The sequence below is a fragment of the Choloepus didactylus genome, chromosome X (assembly GCF_015220235.1).
Source record: "Choloepus didactylus isolate mChoDid1 chromosome X, mChoDid1.pri, whole genome shotgun sequence".
In the NCBI taxonomy this organism is placed as follows: Eukaryota; Metazoa; Chordata; class Mammalia; order Pilosa; family Megalonychidae; genus Choloepus; species Choloepus didactylus.
Window position 1 is genome coordinate 22,136,376 of NC_051334.1, and position 26,752 is coordinate 22,163,127.

The window sequence follows — 26,752 nt, forward strand, 5'->3', positions numbered from 1 at the left end:
AACTAGATATAGAGTTACCATTCGATCCAGCGATTGCACTTCTCGGTATATACCCGGAAGATCGGAAAGCAGTGACACGAACAGATATCTGCACGCCAATGTTCATAGCAGCATTATTCACAATTGCCAAGAGATGGAAACAACCCAAATGTCCTTCAACAGATGAGTGGATAAATAAAATGTGGTATATACACACGATGGAATACTACGCGGCAGTAAGAAGGAACGATCTCGTGAAACATATGACAAGATGGATGAACCTTGAAGACATAATGCTGAGCGAAATAAGCCAGGCACAAAAAGAGAAATATTACAAGCTACCACTAACGTGAACTTTGAAAAATGTAAAACAAATGGCTTATAATGTAGAATGTAGGGGAACTAGCAATAGAGAGCAATTAAGGAAGGGGGAACAATAATCCAAGAAGAACAGATAAGCTATTTAACGTTCTGGGGATGCCCAGGAATGATTATGGTCTGTTAATTTCTGATGGATATAGTAGGAGCAAGTTCACAGAAATGTTGCTATATTAGGTAACTTTCTTGGGGTAAAGTAGGAACATGTTGGAAGTTAAGCAGTTATCTTAGGTTAGTTGTCTTTTTCTCACTCCCTTGTTACGGTCTCTTTGAAATGTTCTTTTATTGTATGTTTGTTTTCTTTTTAACTTTTTTTTCATACCGTTGATTTAAAAAAGAAGGGAAAGTTAAAAAACAAAAAAAGAAAAACAAGGAAAAAAAAAGATGCAGTGCCCCCTTGAGGAGCCTGTGGAGAATGCAGGGGTATTCACCTACCCCACCTCCATGGTTGCTAACATGACCACAGACATCGGGGACTGGTGGTTTGATGGGTTGAGCCCTCTACCACAGGGTTTATCCTTGGGAAGACGGTTGCTGCAAAGGAGAGGCTAGGCCTCCCTATGGTTGTGCCGAAGAGCCTCCTCCCGAATGCCTCTTTGTTGCTCAGATGTGGCCCTCTCTCTGGCTAAGCCAACTTGAAAGGTGAAATCACTGCCCTCCCCTCTACGTGGGATCAGACACCCAGGGGAGTGAATCTCCCTGGCAACGTGGAATATGACTCCCGGGGAGGAATGTAGACCTGACATCGTGGGACAGCGGACATCTTCTTGACCAAAAGGGGGATGTGAAAGGAAATGAAATAAGCTTCAGTGGCAGAGAGATTCCAAAAGGAGCCGAGAGGTCACTCTGGTGGGCACTCCTACGCACAATTTAGACAACCCTTTTTAGGTTCTAAAGAATTGGGGTAGCTGGTGGTGGATACCTGAAACTATCAAACTACAACCCAGAACCCATGAATCTCGAAGACAGTTGTATAAAAATGTAGCTTATGAGGGGTGACAATGGGATTGGGAAAGCCATAAGGACCACACTCCACTTTGTCTAGTTTATGGATGGATGAGTAGAAAAATAGGGGAAGGAAACAAACAGACAAAGGTACCCAGTGTTCTTTTTTACTTCAATTGCTCCTTTTCACTCTAATTATTATTCTTGTTATTCTTGTGTGTTTGCTAATGAAGGTGTCAGGGATTGATTTGGGTGATGAATGTACAACTATGTAATGGTACTGTGAACAATCGAAAGTACAATTTGTTTTGTATGACTGCGTGGTATATGAATATATCTCAATAAAATGAAGATTTAAAAAAAAAAAAAAGACACAACATCTCCCCCATTTCAGTGGATTGGTATAAACTCCTTCCCAGAAGTTAAGACTACATCAAATGTAACTCACCCAAAGCAACAAGCAGTAGCCCATCCAAGTTCATATGCTTTCCTCGTAAGGAAACCACCAAAAATCCGATTGAAAATGTTCCGCTCCTATAGGACGTAAAATAAATATTAATTAGTACAAACTCATGGCCATCCACATACACAGAACAAAAGAATTAACAATGCCACCAAATGGAGGTCAGTTTAAAGGTGCATCAATCTCAGATGAGTATCACAAATGTAAGCTATCCTACTCAGATTTCTCAATAAATTTTAATACCTGAGGATGGCAGATTTCCAAGCTCTTTAGTTTTGAATTCTCCATCCACACTGCATTAGGGGGCAAAATTCGACTTCGAAAACTTATAGTCCTGCACAAATGGAGATTTATTAAACCCTGTTAATGCCATGATTTCACTAGTGAAAAGTAAACATTTGAAAACAACTTCCAATAAGTACAGGCAAGCTTGGCTCTGGAGAAGACCAATGTTTAAATGCTTTCTCAATTTGGAATATCACCATCCTAACTTACTTTGGATCCAGTGCGCTAAGAAACATCTCATGGATGGTTGTCCTCTCCTCAGCACTGGGAGCCATTTTCAGTAATGATGCAGAGCTGAAAGCAATTCTTCGCCCCTTGTTCACTGGAACATGGGAGAACAAGGAACTGTGGTCAAGAGGGTCACACTATAGTACAAGAAGGGTTCCTGACCTGGTGTCCCTTGGACCCTACAAAGGTAGAATTTCAGGATTTCAAAAAGCCCACTAAAAACTGTACATATATCCAAGATAAGGTTGCAGAGGATACATAAAATTTCCAGTGGTTCTTTGCTTTTAAATGGAAATTATATCAACTCAGTGTGGGATGACTTGTTATCACCCTTATCTAGAACCCTGACTGACAAGTTATTTCATTAAATATGTATTTCCCATTTCATTAAAAATGAGAATTAATCAATATTGCTTGAAGGACAAACTATTTCAAAATATGCCCCCTATGGGGCAAAAAATAAGATATTTTTAATTTCAATAAATTCTTAGCATGAATAAGACATTTGACTGGTATGGAGAGTCCATAAATAATCTCCTTTTCAGTACAATTAATGTGCTTTGTGAGTTTATTTTATTTTAAGCAAATTAACATACATTCTCCTTGAGAAAACAGTTCTTCTTCCTCTAGACTTTCAAGGATGAGCGGATTTATAAATGCCGGACTAAACAGAAGAAAAGAAAAAAATACAGTGTAAGATGTGCTATTATTGTTTAATATTATTTAACAAATATGGAAGATCAACAATTATCCACTAGTTTTAAAGTCTTCTGCTATTCATTTGGGATAACAGTTACTGACTACTCTACACATGAACACTAGAACAATTATGGGATCCTTCTGGCTACAGACTTAGCTGTATACCAGAAAGTTCACATAGTGAAAAGGATATCACCTGTAATGGTTGGGTTCATGTGTCAACTTGGCCAGCTGATGGTGCCCAGTTGTCTGGTCAAGCAAGCACTGGCCTAACCTTTACTGCAAGGACGTTTTGTGGCTGGTTAATAAACCAGAAGGCTGGTTTATTAAATCATCACTCAGCTGACTACATCTGTGGCTGATTAAGTCTATAATCAATGAAGAATGTCTTCCACAATGAGAGAATCCAATCAGTTGGATTAAATCCAATCTGCTGAAGACTTTAAGGGAGAAGAGAGAACTTTCACCTCTTCAGCTAGCCAACCACTCCTGGGGAGTTGATCGAAGACCTACATCGGAGTTGCCAGCTTGTAACCTGCCCTTCTGAATTTGGACTCGTGCATTCTACCCTACAGAATTTGGCCTTGCACATCTCCACAGTTGCATGAGACACTTTTATAAATCTCATATTTATAGATATCTCCTGTTGATTCTGTTTCCCTAGAGAACCCTGACTAATACACCACCCCTTGTCAAAATGTTTAACCTGATTCTAATCATGAGGAACAGTCACATATAGATTGTGGGATATTAGATATTCTGAAAGACAACTGATCTGCACGCTTTGAGAATGTAAATGTTTTGAAAGACAGAAAATGAGAGGGGGACTATTTTAGATTAGAGTCTAAAGAAACATGATTATCAAAGGCAGTACATGATCCTTGACTGGATCCTGAACCAGAGAAAAACACCATAATGGATATTTTAAGGACAACTGGAGAAATCTGAATATGGATTATATATTAGATAATACTGTATCACTGTTAAGTTTATGTAGAAAGGCTATGTAGGAGAGTCGCCTTATTCTTAGGAGATACATGCTGTACTGTTTACATGTGAAATATCTGAAACTCAACAAATGATTCAGGGAAAAAATAGGTATATTTGTGTATTTATAAAGAGAGCAAGAGAAAAAAGGCAAATGTAGTATAATGTTAATCGGTGGACTTAGGTGACAGGTAGATGGATATTTATTGCATTATTCTTTGTGCTTGTCCTATAGGCATCAAATTTTCCAAAATAAACAATTAGAAGGAAAGTTATAGTAACTCACTGTGGTGGATATAGACAGACACTCTTTACCGTCAATAAGAACCCAAAAGTATTAAAGAAAAGTGGTTTTGAGGTGAGTACCTACCATCATTATAAGCTGTTTGATGGAAACAACAATGAAAACAAAAGAACTGAAATGCCACACTGGAAAATCTTTAAACAATGTCCCCCAGTGCTGGAAAAGGAGTCCCAGGCCAGCCACTAGAGCAGTGAGTCAGTTAGGGTTAGTGGAAGGAGCAGTTGATAGGTGTTATTTTTCAGTCAGATCACAGAATTCCCCAAAGTATTTTTCAATCTTAACTTGGTTTCCCACATAAGCTTTCCATGAAAGCAGAAAAGATTTCCCATTGTAGACTCTCAAGTTTGTGGTACAAATTAGACTTCTTATAGGCATCTAGCCTCTGTCCTGAACAAACAGCAACCCTGTAATATTACCCCCACAACCCCACACAGAATTAGATGGTTTTTCTCAGTTTGAGTGCCTTGGGTACCTTTAAAAGTCTAAAGGGAGGCGGGACAAGATAGCAGCATAATTTAGTTAGTCTTCTAGAGCAACTACTAAACAGCCAGGAACAACCAGCATACCGTCTGGCCCAACTGTTGGGGACATCCGTGACTGGACACACATCACATACCAGCCTGGAATGGGTGGAATGGCTGAGATTGCAGCACAAACTGTAAGTAAAGCTCCCCAAACTGTGCAGCCAGCACCCCTCCCCCACCGGCATGGCAGGCTGAGCTGAAATACTTCCCTCTGAAAAACATAAGATGGTTCCCTGGAGTGAGGAAAAGTAACTCAACCAAGCTCCAATTGCAGTTTTAATTAACAAATTCGGGCTACTGAATACAAGCTACAAGCACAGATAAACCTGGAGGAAACAGGAAAAGAATCTGAGGTTCTTCCCAACAGAGAGGAGGCAAGGCTGATGGGAAAAATATACATAAATAAATAAAAACAGAGGTTTATGGAGATGGCTGAGCTCAGAATACTGGAAAATGGCTGTGTCCCAAGAAAAGGAACACAGAGAACCAGGTACCAACACTGGTCAACCAATGAAACTAAGGGGTTGGGGATTGGCTCTGAAAAGGGGCTTTTGCTCTTTTTCCTTTTTTTCCTCTCATTCTAAGTAGCTCATTAAAGCCTAAGGCATTTTCAATTGTCAGTTCTGACCCAGGTAAGGGTGGAGTTAACAGGTCAGAGAGACAAAGGAGAAGTTCAAGTGCAGAAGATAACTTCCTAAAGGGTGTATCTTCCCTAAGAAAAGGGGGCTGGGGCCCAGCTCAAATGGCTGCCCTCCCTCAGAGAATTCAGACACCAGGGCCTGGGGGAACAAAAAACCCAGAAACAACTTAAGCTTGGCTTCTGACAACCTCAGCCCCATCAAAGACATGGGCCACTGGGAATTAAAGGGACTACACCGCTTTACACCAGTGGAAAGCTGCGGGCTGACAGGCGCCACCTGCTGGACAGGATAGGAAAAGCACTGAGTCTAGAAGCCTCATAGGAAAGTCTGAAAACCTGCTCCTCAGGGAAACTTGATACTGATTAAATCTTCCTCCTGAGACCTGGGCCCATCTGGTCTAGGAAAATCTGATTGGAGTAATCAAGGAAACCAGATGCCTAGACAACAAAAAATTATGAGTCACATTAGGAAAAACAAAGATATGGCCCAGTCAAAGGAACAAACCCACACTTCAACTGAGACACACGAATTGAAACAACTAATTATTAATCAAACAAATCTCCTAAACCAATCCCAAAATCAAATCAATGAGTTGAGGGACGATAAGGCAAAAGAGACAAAGGATATAAAGAAGACATTAGGCGAACATAAGGAAGAACTTGAAAGTTTAAAAAAACAATTGGCAGAACTTATAGGAATGAAAGGCACAATATAAAAGATGAAAAACACAATGGTGACATAAAACAGCAGATTTGAAGAGGCAGAAGAAAAGATTCATGAACTGGAGGACAGGAAATCTGAAATCCTACACACAAAAGAACAGATAGGGAAAAAATGGAAAAATATGAGCAGTGCCTTAGGGTACTGAATGACAACATGAAGCACATAAATGCACACATCATAGGCAGCCCAAAAGGAGAAGCAAAGGGAAAAGAGGCAGAAATAATGAGGAAATAATCACTGGAAATTTCCTTTCTCTTATAAAAGACATAAAATTACAGATCCAAGAAGCACAGAGTACCCCAAAAAGAACAGATCCGAATAGACCTACACCAAGACATTTAATAATCAGATTACCAAATGTCAAAGACAAAGAGAGAATTATGAAAGCAACAAGAGAAAAGCGATCCATCACATACACAGAAAGCTCGATAAGACTATGTGCAAATGTCACAGAAGAAACTACGGAGGCAAGAAGGCAGTAGTACAATACATTTAAGATACTGAAAGAGAAAAACTGCCAACCAAGAATTCTATACCTGGCAAAATTGTCGTTCAAAAATGAAGGAGATGGATGAGTAGAAAAATGGGGACAAAAACTAAATGAAAAATAGGGTGAGATGGGGGGGGATGATTTGGGTGTTCTTTTTTACTGTTATTTTTTATTCTTATTCTGATTTTTTCTGGTGTAAGAAAAATGTTCAAAAATAGATTGGGGTGATGGATGCATAACTATATGATGGTACTGTGAACAGTTGATTGTACACCATGGATGACTGTATGGTATGTGAATATATTTCAATAAAACTGAATTTTAAAAAAATGAGGGAGAGTTTAAAATATTCTCAAACACACTGAGTTTGTGAGCAAAATACATGCTCTACAGGAAATACTAAATGGAACACTGCAGGAAGACAGGAAAAGACAGGAGAGAGAGAGGTCTGGAGCACAATATTGGGTGATAGTAGCACACTAATGTAAGTGCACTGAACAAAGATGACTGTGAGTACAACTGAAAGAGGAATGTTAGGGGCATGTAGAACATAAGAAGGAAAGATAAAAGATAAAGACTGGGACTGTATAACTTAGTGAAACCCAGAGTGGTCAAAGAGTGTGACTAAATGTACAAAAATATGTTTTTACATGCGGAAGAACAAACGAATGTCAACTTTGCAAGGTGTTAAAAATGGGGTGATATCGGGGGAAGAAATACAATTGAGACTAGAGTCTATAATTAACAGTAACATTGTAATATGCTTCCATTAGCTGTAACAAAGGCAATATACCAAAGCTAAATATCAGTAAGAGGTGGGTATAAGGGAGGGGTATGGGAATCTTGGTGTAATGTTGTCGTCTTTTTTGTTGCATTTTATTTTTATTTTTCTTTGCTGCTTTTTAGTTGTCATATTTTTTTCTCTTTTTCTTTTTAACGTGTTGCTTTTTTTCCTCTTCATTTTTCTTTGTGGAAGAAGTGGAAATGTCCTTATACAGATAGTGTTGGTGAATGCATAACTATGTGATTATACAGGGAATCACTGATTGTTTACTTAGGATGGAATGTATAGTGTGTGAATAAAACCATCTAAAAAATAAACAGAGGGATACAACTGCCAGAGAAAATGTGGAGAAAGGGATGTACCTAATCACTGTTGGTGGGGATGTAGAATGGTGCAGCCCATCTAAAGGGCAGTGTGGTGGTTCCACAGGAAGTTAAGCATGCGGTTGCAACATGGTCCTGCAACTTGGTTATTGAGTATATACTTGGAAGAACTGAAAAGAGGGACACTAATGGACATTTGCACAGTAGGGTTTATGGTGTCAGTATTCACAATTTGCAGTGGATGGAGGTAGCCTAAGGGTACAATGACTGATGAACGGAATGGTGAACTGTGGTGGATACATACAATGGAATACTGAGCTGCTACAAGGAGTGAAGTTGTGAGGTGCATGGACATTGAGGACAGTATGTTGAATGAAGTAAACCAGAAATGAAAAGAAAAGTATTATAAGGCCTCACTAATTTAGACAGACTATAATGTGCAAGCTCTGAGAATTGAGTCTGAGAGCACAGGTTATCAGGGGAAGCCTTATTGTAAAAGTTCCCAGATTGTAAGCTCTTATAGCAGTTGTATCTATTTCTGAGTTGTAATGGCTATTTCTAAATTCTGAGATGCTGAGCTCTTTGTGCATAATCTGGTCAGTCCCTACAACTTTGGGTATATGTGTGACACCTGAGACTCAGAGCTAGAGTCCAGCAGCTATGGATGTCAGCATTACCCCATACAGCAAATGTTAAAGAAGGTGAAAAAGACATCAGACTTCAATTAGAGATATGAACAAAACGTACTTGGTGAGGACTAAGGTAGATCAGACTAAAGGATTAAGGACAATAATGACGGTGTTTTTAAAACTTCAACTTCTGTGTGAGACCAAAGGGAGAGATGTACATTAGGTGCAAAATCTATATTTTTTGGTAACACACTACATAATTTAACTTGTGTAGTCAGTTTATTCAAACACCATAATTACATGGAACTTTGAACAGGGAGTGAAATCTGCTTGGTTTGTACAGGTTAGTGTGAAGCCCTGATACATTCCAGAGTAATCTGGGCAGAGAATAAAAATGTATTTGCAAAGCCCCCTTGAGGGACTGGGAGAAAATGTGGAAATATTAAACTTCCCGACATGAAGAATTACTGATATTCTCACAAGTATTGGGGACGACCAATTTAGAAAGCCAAGCCCTCGATCTTAGGGCTTGCTCTTATGACTTATGTTACTGCGAAGGTGAAGCTAAGCCTACTTAAAATTGTGCCTAAGAATCACCTGCAGAGATCCTCTTTTGTTACTCAGATGTGGCCCTTCTCTAAGCCCACTCAGCAGGTAAACTCATTGCCCAGCTTCCTATTTGGGACATGACTCCCAGAGGTGTAAATCTCCCTAGCAACATGGGACATGATTCATGGAAATGAGCTTGGCCCTGGCATGGTGGGATCAAGAAAGCCTTCTTGGACCAATAGGAGGAAGTGAAATGAAACAAAACAGTTTCAGTGGCTGAGAGATTTCAAATGGAGTCGAGAGGTCATTCTGGAAGTAACTTACATGTTATATAGATATCCCTTTTAGTTTTTAGCATATTAGAATAGCTAGAAGGAAATATCTGAAACTGAGGAACTGCAATCCAGTAACCTTGATTCTTGAAGACAACTGTATAACTATATAGCTTACACTGTGTGACCATGTGATTGTGAAAACCTTCTGGCTCCCACTCTCTTTATCCAGTTTATGGACAGAGGAGTAGAAAAATGAGGACAAAAAGTAAACGAATTACAAGGAGGGATGGAGAGTATGGGATGTTTTGTGCGTTCTTATTTTTATTCTTATTTTTTCTGTGGTAATGAAAATGTTCAAAAATTGACTGTGATGATGAATGCACAACTATATAATGGTACTGTGAACTGATTGTACACCATAGATGAGTCTATGGTTTGTGAATACATCTCAATAAAATTGAATTTTTAAAAAAGAAGTCAATCCTACCCAAACTGATCTACAGATTCAGTGCAATTACAATCAAAATTCCAACAACCTACTTTGTAGACTTGGAAAAGCTAGTGATCAAATTTTTTTGGAATGGAAAGGGGCCTCAAATTGCTAAAAACATTCTAAAAATGAAAAACGAAGTGGAAGGACTTACACTTCCTAACTTTGAAACCTACTAGAAAGCCATAGTAGTCAAAACAGCATGGTACTGACACAAAGGAAGACATACTGATCAATGGAATCAAATTGAAAATTCAGAAATAGACCCCCAAATCTATAGTTGGCTGAATTTTGATAAGGTCCCCAAATCCACTGAACTGGGACAAAATAGTCTCTTCAACAAATGGGGCTGGGAGAACTGGATATCCATATCCGAAAGAATGAAAGAAGGCCCCTACCTTATACCCTATACAAAAATTAACTCAAAGTGGATCAAAGACCTCAATATATAGTACCATAAAACTCCTAGAAGATAATGTAGGGAAACATCTTCAAGACCTAGTATTAGCAGGTAGATTCTTAGACCTTACACCAAAAGCACAAGCAATGAAAAAAAAAAAAAAAGATAAGTAGGAACTCCTCAAAATCAAAACCTTCTGTACCTCAAAGGAATTTCTCAGAAAAAAGTGAAGAGACAGCCAACTCAATGGGAGAAAATATTGGAAACCATGTATCTGATAAGAGACTGGTATCTTACATATATAAAGAAATCCTATAACTCAACAACAATAGTACAAACAGCACAATTATAGAATGGGCAAAAGATATGAAAAGACATTTCTCCAAAGAAGAAATATAAATGGCTAAAAAACACATGAAAAAAATGTTCATCTTCACTAGCTATTAGGGAGATGCAAATCAAGACCACAATGAGCTAATCTCACACCAATCAGAATGGCTGCCATTAAACAAATAGGAAACTACAAATGCTAGAGAGGGTGTGGAGAAATTGGAACTCTTATTCATTGCTGGTGGGACTGTATAATGGCATAGCCACCATGGAAGACAGTTTTGTGGTTCCTCAGAAAACCAGATGTTGAGTGTACCAGTTTGAATGTATTACGTCCCCCAAAATGCCATTCTTTCATGCAATCTTGTGTGGGCAAAGGTATTAGTGTTGATTAGATTACAATTCTTTGATTGAGTGTTTCCATGGAGATGCAATCCACCCAACTATAGGTGATAACCCTGATTAGATAATTTCCATGGAGGTGTGGCCCCACCCATTCAGCATGGGCCTTGATTAGTTCACTGGAGCTCTATAAAAGCTCAGACAGAAGGAGTGAGCTTGCTACAGCCAAAAGGGACACTTTGAAGAATGCACACGAGCTGAGAGAGGAATGTCTTGGGAGAAAGCCATTTTGAAACCAGAACTCTGGAACAGATGCCAGCCACGTGCCTTCCCAGCTAACACAGGTTTTCCAGGCACCATTGGCCATCCTCCAATGAAGATACCCAATGGCTGATGCCTTAACTTGGATACTTTTTGGCTTTAAGACTGTAACTTTGTAACCAAATAAATCCCCTTAATAAAAGCTGATCCATTTCTGGTGTTTTGCAAAAAGGCAGCATTAGCAAACCGGAACAGTTACCTGATGATCCAGCAATTTCACTTCTCAGTATATACCCAGAAGATCTGAAAGCAGTGACATGAACAGATATTTGCACACCGATGTCCATAGCAGCATTGTTCACAATTGCCAAGAGATGGAAACAATTCAAATGTCCTTCAACAGAAGAGTGGATAAACAAAATGTGGTACATGGATATGATGGAACACTATGCAATAGTAAGAAGGATAAAGGTCATGAAACATATGACAACATGGATGAACCCTGATGACATAATGCTGAGTGAAATAAGCCAGACAAAAGGAGAGATATTGTATGTTACCAATAATGTGAACTCCGTGAAAAATGTAAAATAAGTGTCTTATAATGTAAAATATAGGGGACCCAGAGATAGACATCAACCAATGAAGGGGGACTGATAATCTAATATGTCCAGATATGAAATGAGGGTGAACTTAAAGGTATGGGAATAGTCAGGTGTCACTATGGTTCATTAATGGGATTATAAGTATCAGTGACGCATTGAAGGCAAACATGTTGATAAATGGTTGTTTAAAGGCATGTAACTCACAGAGTAGCACCACAAACCTGCAGCTGACAAGAGCTCTGGGATATTTTATGTAATGATAATTGTTTCAAGTTTAGAGTGATGATGACTGTACAACTAAGTGAACATAATGTAAGAAACTGTTAAACCTTGGGATAGAATATATCTTAAGCGAAATTAGAAACAATACTTAATAAATCAGGCCCTCAACTTGAGGCTTGCTCTCATGAAACTTAGAGCTGTAAATGGGAGGCTGAGCCTTCCTATAATTATGCCTAAGAGGCACCTCCAGGGTATTTCTTTTGTTGCTCAGATGTGGCCTTTCTCTTTCTGAGCCCAACTCCTGGCAAATAAATTCATTAACCCTCCCCACCCCCACACCCAACTGGGAACATGACTCCCAGGGGAATGAATCTCCCTGGCAATGTGGGACATGATGCTTAGGAATGAGCCTGGCCCTGGTAGTGAGGGATTGAGAATGCCTACTTGACCAAAAGGGGGGAAAAGAAAGGTAACAAGCTGAAGTGACAGCGGCTGAGAGATCCCAAATAAAGTTGAGAGGCTACCCTGGAGGTTTCTCTTATGCAAGCTCCAGCTAGATATCCCAAATGGCCAGAGTATGCCATGCCCTTACCAAAAGTAGTCCCCAAATACCTAGGTCCCTACCTGAGATTCTATAAAAGATCCACTAAATTTTATTTCTCAGAAACTTAAATCCACCAGAGTGTTCCTATACCAGACAAGTCCTAAAACCCAGAGGCAATAGCCTCTTTAAGATCAACTGTCAGATATGGCCTCTTCCCCATACTGTAAACACCCCCTTTCAAAATGAACAAGTTAGGGTGGTCACTGCCTAGACACCTGAAGATGGAGAAAGAGACTAAGTGAGAGGAAGGGATGGCAACAAACAAGATAAGATTTAACAAAGGTCTATCAATACTGAAATTTTATATAAATACATATATTTTTTAGATGCTGGGGTGTTGGAATAGCTGGAAGGAAGTAAATGACATGGTGGAACTATAATCTATAACATTCTTTGAAATTTGCTCTATTTGCTCTATTTGCTCATTGAATTGTGCTTTGAAAGTTTTCACCTTTCTGTATATACCCTATGTTTCATAATAAAGAAAGAACTAAACTGTGGAACTGTAACCCATAACAATTTTTGAAATTACTTGCATGACTGCTTGTTGAGCCATACATCGAAAGTTAGCACCTTTATGTATGTATGTTATATTTTACAATGATGGAAACAGCTGAAGTTGTGGAACTGTGACCCATGACATTCTCTGAAATTTGCTACCTACTTCTTAAATTGTACTTTGGAAGTTATCACCATTATGTATATATCACTGTTGTGTGCATATATATATATAAAGTTCACAATAACAAATTGTTCTTTATACCCTAGAAGCCTCTACTTCCAGAAAAAACAGTTCACAATAACAAATGCAAAAAAAAAAAAAAAGCCACATGGAGAGAATATTTAAAAAATCAAATGCAATATATACACCTTCTTTGGAACATGATTTGAATAAATCATGACAAAGATATTTTTTTAAAAATTGGGAAAAAACAACAAACATAGGACTATACAACACAGTGAGCCCTAATATAAATGATGGACTATAGTTAATAGAACAATTATGAAAATGTTCTTTCATAAATTGTAACAAATGTACCACACTGATACAAGGTGTTAATAATAGGGTGGTATAAGGGAACTCTGTATTTTGTGCATGATTTTTCTGTAAAACTACAACTTCTCAAATAAATTAAATAAATAAATAAATGGTGACATCGAGGAACTGAAAAAGCACCAAGTTGAACTTCTGGAAAAAAAAATATAATGCTGACATTAAAAACTCAAAAGAAAGCTATTTGGGGAAACCTGACTATGAACTAAATATCAGAATATACTAAGGACTTACTATTATTTTTGTTAGGTGCGATGATGATAATGCAATCATTTAGGAAAATGTCCTTGGTTTTTAATAGATGCCTACAATAAAGTATTTATAGGTGAAATGTCACGATGTCTGGGATTTGATTTACGATGCTATAAAGAAAATAATACAATGCTCTTCAGTTTTATGTATCTGAAAATTTTCAAAATAAAAAATTAGGGAGGAAAAAAGCAATTACTCTTTATTTTCAGAATCATGAGCCACCATTACAAATGCTGCATCCAAAACAGGATTATAGTCATCTCCATGTAACTGAAGAACAAAACAAAGAAAATGCAGATGAAGGAAATGCATTTACCAGGAAGCTCTAACAGATATCATGCATGCTTTGAAAAACTCTGAAATTAGAAAAGGAGAGAAGCATATTCATTAACCACCATCTGCTATAGTTGCCTACCCTGGGGCAGGCACAGCATTAGAATGTAAAATGGCAGGATGACCAAGGAGCTTCTGGGCTAGGAGAGAGACACCTAAAAACCCAAACACAGCATCATGCTGGGTGCTTCTGCATCATCAGTAGCATTTAACCTTCCTACTTTACACAGAATTCTGGCATTCTTCATCATACTTGTCCTCACAGTGGCACACATATCCTACTGCTTCTGTCACAGCATTAGTATTTTTAGGGAACTTTAGTGGGCTGACTACCAGCAGATGTTCTGTTTCCTGAGCTGAGCACAAGGGCTCCCAAGAAGGGGTAAGATCGGTGATAATCCTGTGGATTAAACCTCATAATGCCTTTGAGGTTTTAAGGTGTTTCTTTACACTCTAGAAGCCTCTACTTCCAGAAATGTCCTTTCGAAAAGCAGTAATATGAACTATTTATAAACTGAAGATATATTATGTTCCCTAATCAACAGATGTTACAAACCAGAGCCACATAATGAATAATTATAGTATATTAAATATTATGCAGTATTTCTAAACAGGGACAGTATTGCCATTTTGTGTATTAAATATTTTGTGTATTAAATATTGTGTATTAAATAGTATTGCCTCAACAATGGGGACAATCTCACCCCTCGAATAATCCACCACAGTCTCACAAATCTTATCAAGCCTCTGCTCTGTTCAAAACCTTTCACTGGCTCCTCCTTTCTTCTAGCATCTGGTCTAATCCTCTTTATATAAAGCTCTCCACAATTCAGCCAGGATTTCTCTCCAATCATTCTTCAAACACTTCCCTCATACCCGCACCTTTTTTGCTAGTCATAGATAATAACCTCAAGGTCCTGGAATGTATCACGCTGTTGAACACCTCCTCTCCATGCCTTTGCCTGATGCCTTCCATTCCTATTCCCTAGGCCAAGTTAATCATTCCCTCCTTTAATGTAAACAAATGTCACCTAAATGGAAACAAAGGCCTCTCTTGACAGCAGTTCTCATGTAAGGGAGATAGATACCACCCTCCTAGGGAACATTTGGAAATGTGTAAGGCAGTTCTGATTGTCACATCTCTTGAGGGGTACTATTGGCAAGGGGTGGTACCTGGGAGCTAAACACCTTGCAATGCAGGGGATGGTCCTGCAGAACAAAGAATCTTCCCACACAAAATGGCAATACTGTTGCTGTTTAGAAATACTGCAAAATATTTAATATACGATAATTATTCATTTATGTGGCTGTTTTCCTACTGTACCATGAGCTCCTTGAAGACAAAAACCATTTTCATTCACGTTGTATCCCTAGCACTTAGCATAAAGCCTGGCAGATAGCAGATACCTGGTCAACGTTTACTGATGAATGAATGAAGCAGGTAATTATTGAGCACTATTAAAATGTGAACTCCAAGAGAATGGAGTTTGTCTGTTTTACTCACTATTGTACGCCTAATACAGAATAGGCACTCAATAAATAATTACTAAATCAGTGTTAAGTGAATGGATGCTAGGAAGTGGGCTAGGTGACCCAAACCCAACTCCTGCTGGGCTAGGTGTTTCAAACCCAAATCCTGTTGTTGAGGGACATACAGTCTAGTAGAAAAAAAAAGACTTGTTTATACACAGTTCTGTAGGGCAGAGTAGCAGGTGCCAGAGGAGAAAGGAAACTATGGAAGTCCTGAGGAATGAACAGGCACTACAAGCTGGGAGGACCAGAAAAGGCTTCCAGCTTGTAGTGACCCTGAAGCACAGAGGGAACGTGGCTACACAGAGTCAGAACACAAGGAATTTCAGGCAAAGGAAAAGGCATAAGCAATGATATTCTTCATTCACTTACTGTCTCAATTATTTATTATAGTGAACATCTACTAAGTCCCAAGCACTGGAATGCAAAATTAATAACTCCCTACTCTTAGGAGGCTCAAAGTGTCCTACACTGAGCAATAAGAAGGATGCTCAAAGCATCTTGCAGTGAGCAATAAGAAGTATATAATGGTAAGTCAGAAAGGTGGAAGGAACATAGCTGGAGCAGGTTATGGCGCACCTTGGATCCGAACTAGTCAAAGGAATTTAGATTTTAATCCACAAATAATGGTCACTGGAAGTTTTTGAGAAAGGGAGTGACATGATTCAAGATAGGTTTTGGAAGATTTATATGGTAAAACTGTGTAAAACTAACAGAGAGAACAAAACTAAAGGAAGGTCAACTAATTAAAAGACAGTTAAGTCACTCACACAAAAGGCAGTGGCAAATCTAAAACAGAGGCCAAGAGCATGGGGAAGAAAGGACTCTGATGAGTTGCTGTGGGTGATGAATTTGTAAGACCCAGCAAAAGGCTGCACAGGAAAGGGAAAAACTAAAGCTATCACAAAGGCTTGGAGCTGAGAGGAAGAAGAGGATGGCAAAGGAGAAACTAAAGGAAGATCAGGATTGGAAAGGAAACTGATGCGTTTAGTTTGGAACACACTGAATTTGAGGTATCACACATCTAGGTGGAGAACTATAACAGGCACTCAGAAAGGTAGGTCTAAAAGTCAAGCATAGAACAGAGATTTGGGACCATCTCAGTAGCAGTGCTAACAAATTAACATTGCCAACATCTGATTAATGGTTACTGTATATCAGGCATTGTACTAAGTACTTCATTTTTTTTTATTTCACCCTTACCACAACCATATAATGTGGTTCTATTACTATTCTCATGCTACACAGAGAAAACAGGTTCAGAGAAGGTGAATAATTTACCTACAGCCACACAGCTAATGAGCAGCAGAGCCGGGATTCAAACTTAGATCTCCCAGCATGAGTGGCAGAGTGCTTATCTCCAAGCTACCTCTCTGGAATAGAAAAAGTCACTCAAGTCATGAGTTATCAGAATGACCAAAGAGAACTGCAAATTTAAAACAAATCTTTTTACTTGTCTTTCTGACATTTATTTGCATTGGCTCTCTCCTCCCAATAATTCCTATATTTCTATTTTAACCTCTTTGTCCAAGATTCAAACTATCAAAATTCCCTAAAAAGCAGGTCTTATGCCAGGAATCTGCTATGCATGGCACTGAGCAGCAGGGTAGGAATCAGCCATAAAAATTAAAAAGTAATGTGGACACCCTCCCCGCTACGTAGGACCTGACTCCTAGGGGTGTAGATCTCCCTGGCAACACAAGATATGACTCCCGGGGATGAATCTGGACCCAGCATCACAGCATTGAGAACGTCTTCTTGACCAAAAGGGGGATGCAAAATGAAACGAAATAAAGTTTCAGTGGCTGAGAGATTTCAAATGGAGTTGAGAGGTCACTCTGGTGGACATTCTTATGCAGTATATGGATAACACCTCTTGGGTTTTAATGTATTGGAGTAGCTAGAAATGAATATCTGAAGCTGTCAAACTCCAACCCAGTAGTCTAAACTCCTGAAGACGACTGCATAACAATGTAGATTACAAGGGGTGACAGTGTGATTGTGAGAACCCTGTGGATCACACTCCCTTTATCTAGTATATGGATGGATGTGTAGAAATATTGGGACAAAAACGAAATGAAAAACAGGGTGGGATGGGGGGGAGTTTGGGTGTTCTTTTTTACTTTTATTTTTTATTCTGATTCTGATTCTTTCTGATGTAAGGAAAATGTTCAGAAATAGATTGTGGTGATGAATGCATAACTGTATGATGGCACTGTGAACAGCTGATTGTACACCAAGGATGATTGTATGGTAGGTGAATATATTTCAATTAAACTGAATTTAATTTAAAAAAAAGTAATGTGGACAAATCATAGCAGCATCCTAGCAACTTTATTACTTTTTGTTTTAAAAACAGTATTAACAAACAAACAGACAAAGGTACCCAGTGTTCTTTTTTACTTCAATTGCTCTTTTTCACTTTAATTATTATTCTTGTTGTTTTTGTGTGTGTGCTAATGAAGGTGTCAGGGATTGATTTAGGTGATGAATGTAAAACTGTGTAATAGTACTGTGAACAATCAAATGTACGATTTGTTTTGTATGACTGCGTGGTATGTGAATATATCTCAATAAAATGAAGATTAAAAAAAAGAAAATAAAAAAACAAAAAATAAATAAAAACAGTATTACTATCAATTACAAAGATGGAAGTTGAAGGGTTCAACTGCTTACATACAGTACTGAATAAATAACTATTTAACAATTTTGACAAATAATTCTAATTATTGCAGAGCAAACTTCAGACTTTTTCCAAAAGTGAAATAGCTCATAATCCCATAACAGAAAAAAAATGTATCTGAATAACAAAGCCTACCGAATACCCTAGTACAAATGAGTAAGTCATTCTTAAATAAGTTTTCACAATGAAATCTTGGACATTCCCTGAAGTATTTTACTTCTGTGCTATTATCCTTTTTGGGGTCCTTTTCCTGTCAAATTTCTTCATTTCCTTATAATAGCTATTCTGAATTTTGCTCATTAGAGGGGCTATCCCTAACTGCTGTAACAGTCTCCTTGTCCATTCCCAATCACACCTAACGTTAACTCTAACTTAAATTCTGTAAAATTCTCCCAAGCAAAACCAGAAACAAGCATCTTACTACGGAGTTGCATTATGATTTGGAACTAACAAACACCAAATATAAACACCAATTAATGTGTCAGTCTTTATTCAAGAGGATAATATTAATAGCCCACCATCTAGATGACATGAACTTTCAACTGTTTTTCTAGAAGTGATGAGCTATATACCCATCTATGGATAGATAAGTAAATAACCTTTTCCTTCACTGAGGCTAGCTGGTTGTATTGGAACAAGTGGGCAATCTTCAGGGGCATACAGACCTGGAACATTTGCATCTTCACTTCCATGGATGTCTTCCCAACCCAGCTAACATGGCCACTAAGTTTAAAGTCCTGTTCTGGGCTTATGCTCTTCTTACACATACCTGTGAAACAGAAAATTGGTTTATGCCCAATCCATACCAAAAATGTTCTGTACTGCAAATAGACAGCTTCATTTGAAATGTTGGCAAATTACACCACATTTCTTTCTTGTCTTCAAAATAAAATAACTTTCTGACATACAAAAGAAACACTTTTTTTAAAATGTTAATGCAAAAACACGTAAAATATAAAACTTCAATCCTGCAAAACCCTTCCACCCAAGATAATTATAATAAATATTTTGGTATATAGCATTCCACACATTTTCATATGCATACATATATTAATTCCCCACAAAAGAAGAAATTTCTCTAATCTCAATAACACCCTGTAATTACTAAGAATTCTGAATAAGCACAGGAAAAGATAACACTTACCAATCTTGCCCACCTGGGCAGTAACTATCGATAAAGGAGACATCTTAGATGACAGAATTTTGGTGTGTGTGTAGCAAATAAGAACTGTAGGAAAACAGGAAAGTACCAAATAGAGGGAAAGAAAAATTATTTCTCAACATTTACAGTTTCCTCCCTGAAATCTCTAAAAGTTCTTAACTTGTTTTGAAGACCCAATTCCCCACATTCCACTAACAATCTTATTCTTACACCGAAGACTTTTAAAATTAAAGAAATGTGGAGATCCTCTAATCTCACTGACCCTTTAATTTCAGATGTGAGGAAACCAAAGCCAAAGCCCAGGACCATCAAGTGACTTGTTGCCACTCCATAGAGATACGGTGTCTAAATCAGAGTAAAAACTTAGCACATAGGTCTGACAGTATCAACATACAGCTTCAGAAAAGAGAAACAAATCAATGATTCAGTTACCTGTTTTCCTCCTGACTCTTTCCTAATCATGAAACAAAAATTTTGCCCAGTTATTCCTCCTTGCCCATAACACCCTCAGCTTCTTCACCACCCTGTGGTTATCTGTACATTTTCCATTCTTTAACAAGCATTTATGTGTGCCAAGAATGGTTCTGTGCACCTTACAAATATCAACTCATTTAAGGTTGCATTATAATTATGTTTATCTGTCTCCCTGCTTCCCCCATGGTTCATTCAAATGTGAATAACCAACCCTCAGATCCGGGTCTGTGCTCAATAAATAATTGTTAAGTAACAATAAAGCCTTCATTCATACAAGAGGGGAACTGAGGCTAAAGGCAAGAAATTCAATTTAAAAGCCTTTGTGGTACCCAGAAATCATGTGGGCCTGACCTACAGCAACAGCAGGAGAAACGAAGAGAAAAGATTCAAAATATAAGAAGGCAGAGCTGACTTGAATAAACGCAGGTTTCTAGCTTCAATGAATGAGAATGGTGGTACCATAAGCTGAAAAACAGAATACAGGAAGAGCAGAATGGACAATTTTCAACATGTTATATGCAAGAAGCCTATGACATATCCAAACAAAGATTTCCAGTAGGCAAAAGGACAAAGGGATCAAGAACTCAGAAAAGCAGTCCAGGAAATACAGCTTTACAAGTACTCAGCATACTGACAGCAACTGAAGTACTTGGTGTAGGTGAGATTATTTATAGAGAATGTGCAGAGTTTAAAAAGAATAGCAGACAAAATCCTTGGGACAACCAACATTTAAGGGATCAACAGAGAAAGGGGAACCTTCAATGGGCTCTGGGAAGGAGCAACCAGAGAGGAAAGAGGAAATGTTGCCAAAACCCAATGATGCAGTCAAAAATATCATGGGCAGCAAAGGGATAAGGTAAGCCCTGAAACTCATCCAAGAGATTATGCAATAAAGAGGGTCAACAGTGAGCTTGGCAAGAATTTCAGTAGCATGGAGGGGGAAAAACCGGATCACAGTAGACTAAGAAATAACAGGCAGTCAGGAAGTAGAGGCAATGAGAGAAGTTGATTTTTCCCAATTCTTTCCAAACCATTAGCTATGAGAGGAGGGAAAAGGACACTTTGAGAGTATTGTAATGGGAGGATGTTTTATCTATTTTTCATTTTAAGACAGAAGCAACTTTTATATGTTCAGAAGCTGAGGAAAACGTAAAGTTAGGAAAAGGTTTAAGACATGAGAAAGAAAGCATAAGCAATAAGGCAAGATCCCTGAAGAAACAGAAGAAATATAATTGAGTGAGCAGTAAAAGGGACCGGCCATCACCAGGAGACAGAGGGATAAAACAGGAAGAGTGACAGGTGTGTTTGTGAATACAAGAACATCTAAGACAACTAAAGTCAAATATATAAGAAGATTTAACTAGGTTAGCTTCATCTGGAGAAAGAAAGTAGCTAGAGATGAGCCTAATAATGGACCTACATCTATATTTTAAAAGTTGTTAGACATAACAAAAGTACCAAACTAATGAAAAGTGTGTGAGAGGTATATGGGAACTCTGTACTTTCTGCATGACTATTCTGTAAACCTACAACTTCTTTAGTTAAAAACAAGAAGTTATAAAGACTTTCATCATACCCCTTTCCAACAGTTCAATCCAAAAACCATTAGGTAGGAGCAAGCAAGGCAGCCTAGAGCAGGCTCTTGGAGACCAAGACAGGTGAAGAGGGTGTTTACATGCTAGAGTAGCCAGGTACAAGGTGTCAGAGCCCAAGAAGGGTAAGGAGGATGCCCTTCAGAGGGGTGACAAGAACAGTGACCCAACAGGTCACAGCCTGAGCTCAATGAGGAGAGTGACCGCACAGAGGAGTACCTGATTTGGGTGTCAGAGCCCAACTGAGGTAAGGGGTGTTCATGAGGGATTAGGGGTGGCAGCAATAGCAAACTGGTTACATACAGGGGAACTGATCAAATAAGTAAATACATCAAGGATAACAGAGCCAGTTAGAGAAGGGAATTACAAATATGGAAGGGGAGGAAATGAGAATGAATCTTGTGGTGTTGCGCTAGATATCAGTATGAATGGAAATACCAGTTTTCATATATATAGATTTAGAAATAAACGCAGATATAAATATAAGTGTATATACATATACTCCCCAGATCTGTTCACTAAGAGGGTATGGGAGCAGTGATATCCCATAGTAACAACAACCACTCCAAGCACCCAGATCTTGGTTTCTAAAGTCCATTCTCCACTTAACAGAGCCAGGAGTCCTGGGAGATTTGGCTGATTCCAGGACTGGGGCAGAGAAAATACAAAATAAGCCTAAAACATCTTGTTACGCCACAAAGTGAGAAAGTGCTCAAAGAATGATGGGCATATACCAAAAACAAACAAACAAACAAATACACAGAAGTCAGCTTCAAGGGACTGGAACAGTTCTAGGACAATTTATGCATCAAAACAGATAATCTAAATCAATCAAACCAATCAATGAAATAGGAATCTCTGAGACCATTACGATTTTACAAAGAATAAATTGAAAGTTTGATGAGGAATGGGGTATTTACATGGTCTCAAAGTATCTACTCACAAAATACCTATTAATTACAAAAGGGAAAAGAGTGAAGAAATCTGGCAGAAATCACCTTAATCAAGTAATCAAAGTTAACATCACCAGTAATGGGACAAATTGAAATCACGCACCACCTGTTAGGCTGCAATAAGAATACAGCATCCCTTCCTTGGCGTTTCTTGCCAAAGATGAATAACCCGAACCTAATCATGAAGATACATCAGACCCAAATTGAGGGACATTCTACAAAAGAACTGGCCTGTAATCTTCCAAAGTGTAAACATCACTAAAGTCAAGGAAAGATTGTGTAATTGTTCCCAATAGGACGACTAAATGCAACATGTGATAGAGAACTGTATCCTTCTGCTATAATAAAGGGCATTATTGGGACCATTAGTAAAAGCTTAATGGAGTCTGAGGATTAGCCAGTGTAAGGTAACAAAGTTAATATCCTGATTTTGATGGCTATATGGTGCGTATACAGGAAAATGTCCTTGTTTGTAGGAAATACACATTAAAATACTTGGGGGTGATATCACATCATGCTAGCAATTTGCTCTCACATGATTCAGGGGAAAAAAGTTCTTTATACAGTATTTGCAACTTTTCTGTAAGTTTCAGACTGATGTTTAAAAGTTGTTAGAAAGGAGGATTAATCAGATGTGTAACTCCATTAATTAGGAATCTATGTTTGTGGGGAAAAATAACAATTCAGAGATAATATGCTCTTCTTTTTCTGCTCCTTTAGAGTATGAGAGATCCTCATCCATGCAGGTTAAAGAACAAAAAGACCCTTGAAAGCCATAGGATTCAAGGTATAACTTAAGTATCTATTAGAAATACTAAAATAATACCAGTACCTCCTAAGCTATCAAGATCCTCCAGAATCCTGCCAAATCTGTGAAATAAAACAAACTGAATTAAATGAAAATCAGGATGATCTCTCATTAAATATAAATAACACACTAGCATGATGAAAATGTTCCAAAATTGATCGTGGTGATGGTTGCACAACCCTGTGAATACATTAAAACCACTGTACACTTTAAACAGATGAATTGTATGGTGAGTGAATTATATCTCAAAGTGGTTATAAAAAAGAAAAGGAAAAAAATAACACAAATAAAAAGTGCTGTGTTACCTTACAGTGTTTTGAACAGTCAAATATTTCTCTCATAGTTCAGGCTGGCTGCCCAAAGGCAAGAGAACTTCGATATAACTGTCTTTCATTCTTCTCGGTGGCAGTTCTTTCTATGACTTAGCTAAAAAACTATGAAGTAATTTTCGTTCCTCCATTGCTTTCACATGGTCTCTAAGAATAACAGATGCAAGCTTCTTAAAACACAGAACATTGCTCTCACACAAATCCAGTAGTACACAGGCCATCAAAAGAGGAAATAGAAGGTCTGGACCTACTTCATCTCCACTTTCTTCCCTCCCGTCCTTTCTGTCACTTGGTGAAACTGAAAATTTCTGGTAAAATTTCTTAGGTTTGTAGATAAGGAAAAACATACTTAAAAATCATATAGATTTTTTAAAATTTTAATGATATAAATAAACCCAAATGGACATATATTCACCCTCATCAAAACATTTATTCAAATAAGATATTTGAAATCAAATTACAAATACACAGACATGTACACAATATGTATATACATGGGCTGAAGAATGACACAGCTGCTGAACTCCGTATTCTCATCTTTCACACCTTGACAATTCTTTATTTCTGTGCCCCAGCTCCTTCTCTCTCCTCTCCCCTTTCCCTCCCTCCCTCTTTTTCTCTGCTTTCAATTTCAGGAGAGGAAGACAGAGAAGGAAAAATGAAGTACATCCAAAAGAAGTATGGAAGGCAAAGTAAAACGTAAAAAAGTAAGAGAAAATGAAAAGGATATAGAAAGGGAAGAAAAGGGGACATTTAAGATTGAAGAGAAAAAAGACAATGGATAGAGAACTCAAATGTTGACAACATCATTAATTATGACATCTTTCTAGGCTTCAATTATGAATTAGTATTATTGCCAGAAATGTTTAGCATGAATCTAATCAATCCTTTTGATGTAATTTCTAGCCTAAAAAAAATACAGGACATAGAACAACTTCAATGTCACCACATAAATCCAGAATATGGAACATTCAAGACAAATGACTTGGTTTCTTAAAAATCAAGCTCGTGGACAAAAAAAAAGGGTGCAACAACTGTCAACTGTTCTAGATTAGGGGATATTAAAGAGTCATAACCACCAAATGTAATATGCAACGTTCACTGGATCTTGATTTCTTAAAAGAAAAAATGCTATAAAAGACACTTTGTGAACAATTGAGGAAATGGAACTAACAATTTTGTTATGTAAAAGAAAATGTCTTATTTGTTGGATATACACAACTGTTGATTTTATTATGTAGGAGAATATCTTTATTGGAAATGCATGTTGAAGTGCCATAATGTCTGTAATTTACATAGAAATGGTTCTGTCTATATACAGAGATAGATACGTATGGCAAATTTGGCAAAATGTTAACAATTATCAAATCCAGGTGGTAAGTACACAGGTGTTCATTCTTCCTACTTTTTAGTATATTTGAGATTTTTCATATAGAGTTAAAAATAAAGTATTAGATAATTTATATACCAACAATAGATTATTATATATCTAGTGCTCAGTCATGCCTATTATTCTTTTTACCTAGTTTTAGCCTCAAAATTCTGTGTACCAAGAGGGATATTATCCTATTTTACAGGAGGGAAATAGCAAGAGAAAGAGAAAGATCTGTAAAGGAGACCTGATTAATTGTAAACTGACAAGAACCAATAAAGGAGTCAGGTAGCATGATATAATACAAAAACCCGGAGACTTGTGTTCAAGACCCAAACCCTGATAATTAATCATCCAATCTCTCTGAGTCTCAGTTTCATTGTAAAAAAGGGATAGGAATATATGCCATAAGCATTTCACAAGCTTTTTTTAAGAGAATAAGTAAGGTAATACACCTGAATTCACTTTGAAAACCATAAAGTACAATGTAAATCACATTATTTTAAGGCAACGATGCATCAACTGATGAGTATGTTAGAATGTGGATCTTTTCCCCGAGCAAAAAACTCAACCCATCTCTGGGCACAGTGTCCACAAGGGCCTAAATAAAGCCTAGCACAACGCTTTGGGGATGAAAGGATAAGTGAACCCAAGAGTGCATACCTCCAGTTTGTTGATGCTCCTACTATCTCCAGTAACTTTTCTCGAACTGAAACAAAAATAAAAAGGTTACTCCATGAAACAAAGAAATACGAGAACTGATTATGGCAATGAGTTCAAGAACAATGAAAAACAATTCAGGCACTCAGAAGCTGTAAAGGTTCACGGCCGCAACAAATAGCTCAGGGAAGGGATCAGGCCTCTGCTCCTTGAAAACCTGAAACTACCACTATCCCCTTAGAGCAAAAAAGAATACCCTTATGCCAATCACTGCAGTCTATCTAAACAAACAAAAAAAGAGGATAACTACAATTATTCATCCCATGGGACTGCATCCTTGCCAGTAGATTAGTCTCTTTGTGACAGAGGTATTTATTATGAACAGGATCCACACCTATCTTCTCATAGGCAGTATTAAATCAAATTACTTAGTTCAGGGACTAATACTTGACAATCGAAATACTAAATCTGAGTCTCATTATAATTGCTTTCTCCAAATTTATAATGTACTAATTGTTAGAAAAAGTGTAAGTCAGAAAAATGAAGCAAAAAATTAAATCAAGGTAAAGCAAACAGTGGAATTTAAGTTTAGTTAATGCCAAATGCCCAAAAGTGCTAGAATGAATTAGTGGTAAAAAAAAAAAAAAAATGGAGCGCTTAAGAAAAGAAGTTGATACTTATTACCACACTCCATTATTCACGTGTATAGGTGAACATGCTATATGGACGAAGGAAAACAAATTAGATAACCAGTATTAATTTTAAAATAAAAAATAAATCTATGGTATTTCAAATAATGTATTAACTGGTTTTTTTTTTCTAGCATTTCAAAACATATATTACAATGATAGGAAATTAACTATAGCAATCCTTGTTTCTTCAATAACTTTAAACTGATCAAAGAAAGCCAAAAATGGTTAAACATGTACTTCAACTTTCATGAAAAATTAGCTAATTTTTCTATCAAACAATTGTGTATATACCATAAATTTGGTGCAAACTGATTATAATCAAATCACAAAGGACTACAAAAATAACCATTAGTAAATTAATTTTACTTCTGATTTTTTCTTCCTGAGTTCTTTGAAAA

At 37.6% G+C, this 26,752-nt stretch overlaps 1 protein-coding gene across 1 annotated transcript; it reads right to left on the reverse strand.

Moving 5' to 3' along the window:
- Positions 1 to 1,746: 1,746 nt before the first annotated feature.
- ACOT9 (acyl-CoA thioesterase 9) lies at positions 1,747 to 23,776 on the reverse strand. The gene is given in 9 exon segments (XM_037822124.1): positions 1,747 to 1,836; positions 2,009 to 2,099; positions 2,261 to 2,372; positions 2,875 to 2,942; positions 13,963 to 14,036; positions 18,978 to 19,081; positions 19,457 to 19,540; positions 23,326 to 23,363; positions 23,607 to 23,776. Coding segments are annotated over 9 exon segments (816 nt in total). The 5' UTR covers positions 23,762 to 23,776.
- Positions 23,777 to 26,752: the final 2,976 nt, after the last annotated feature.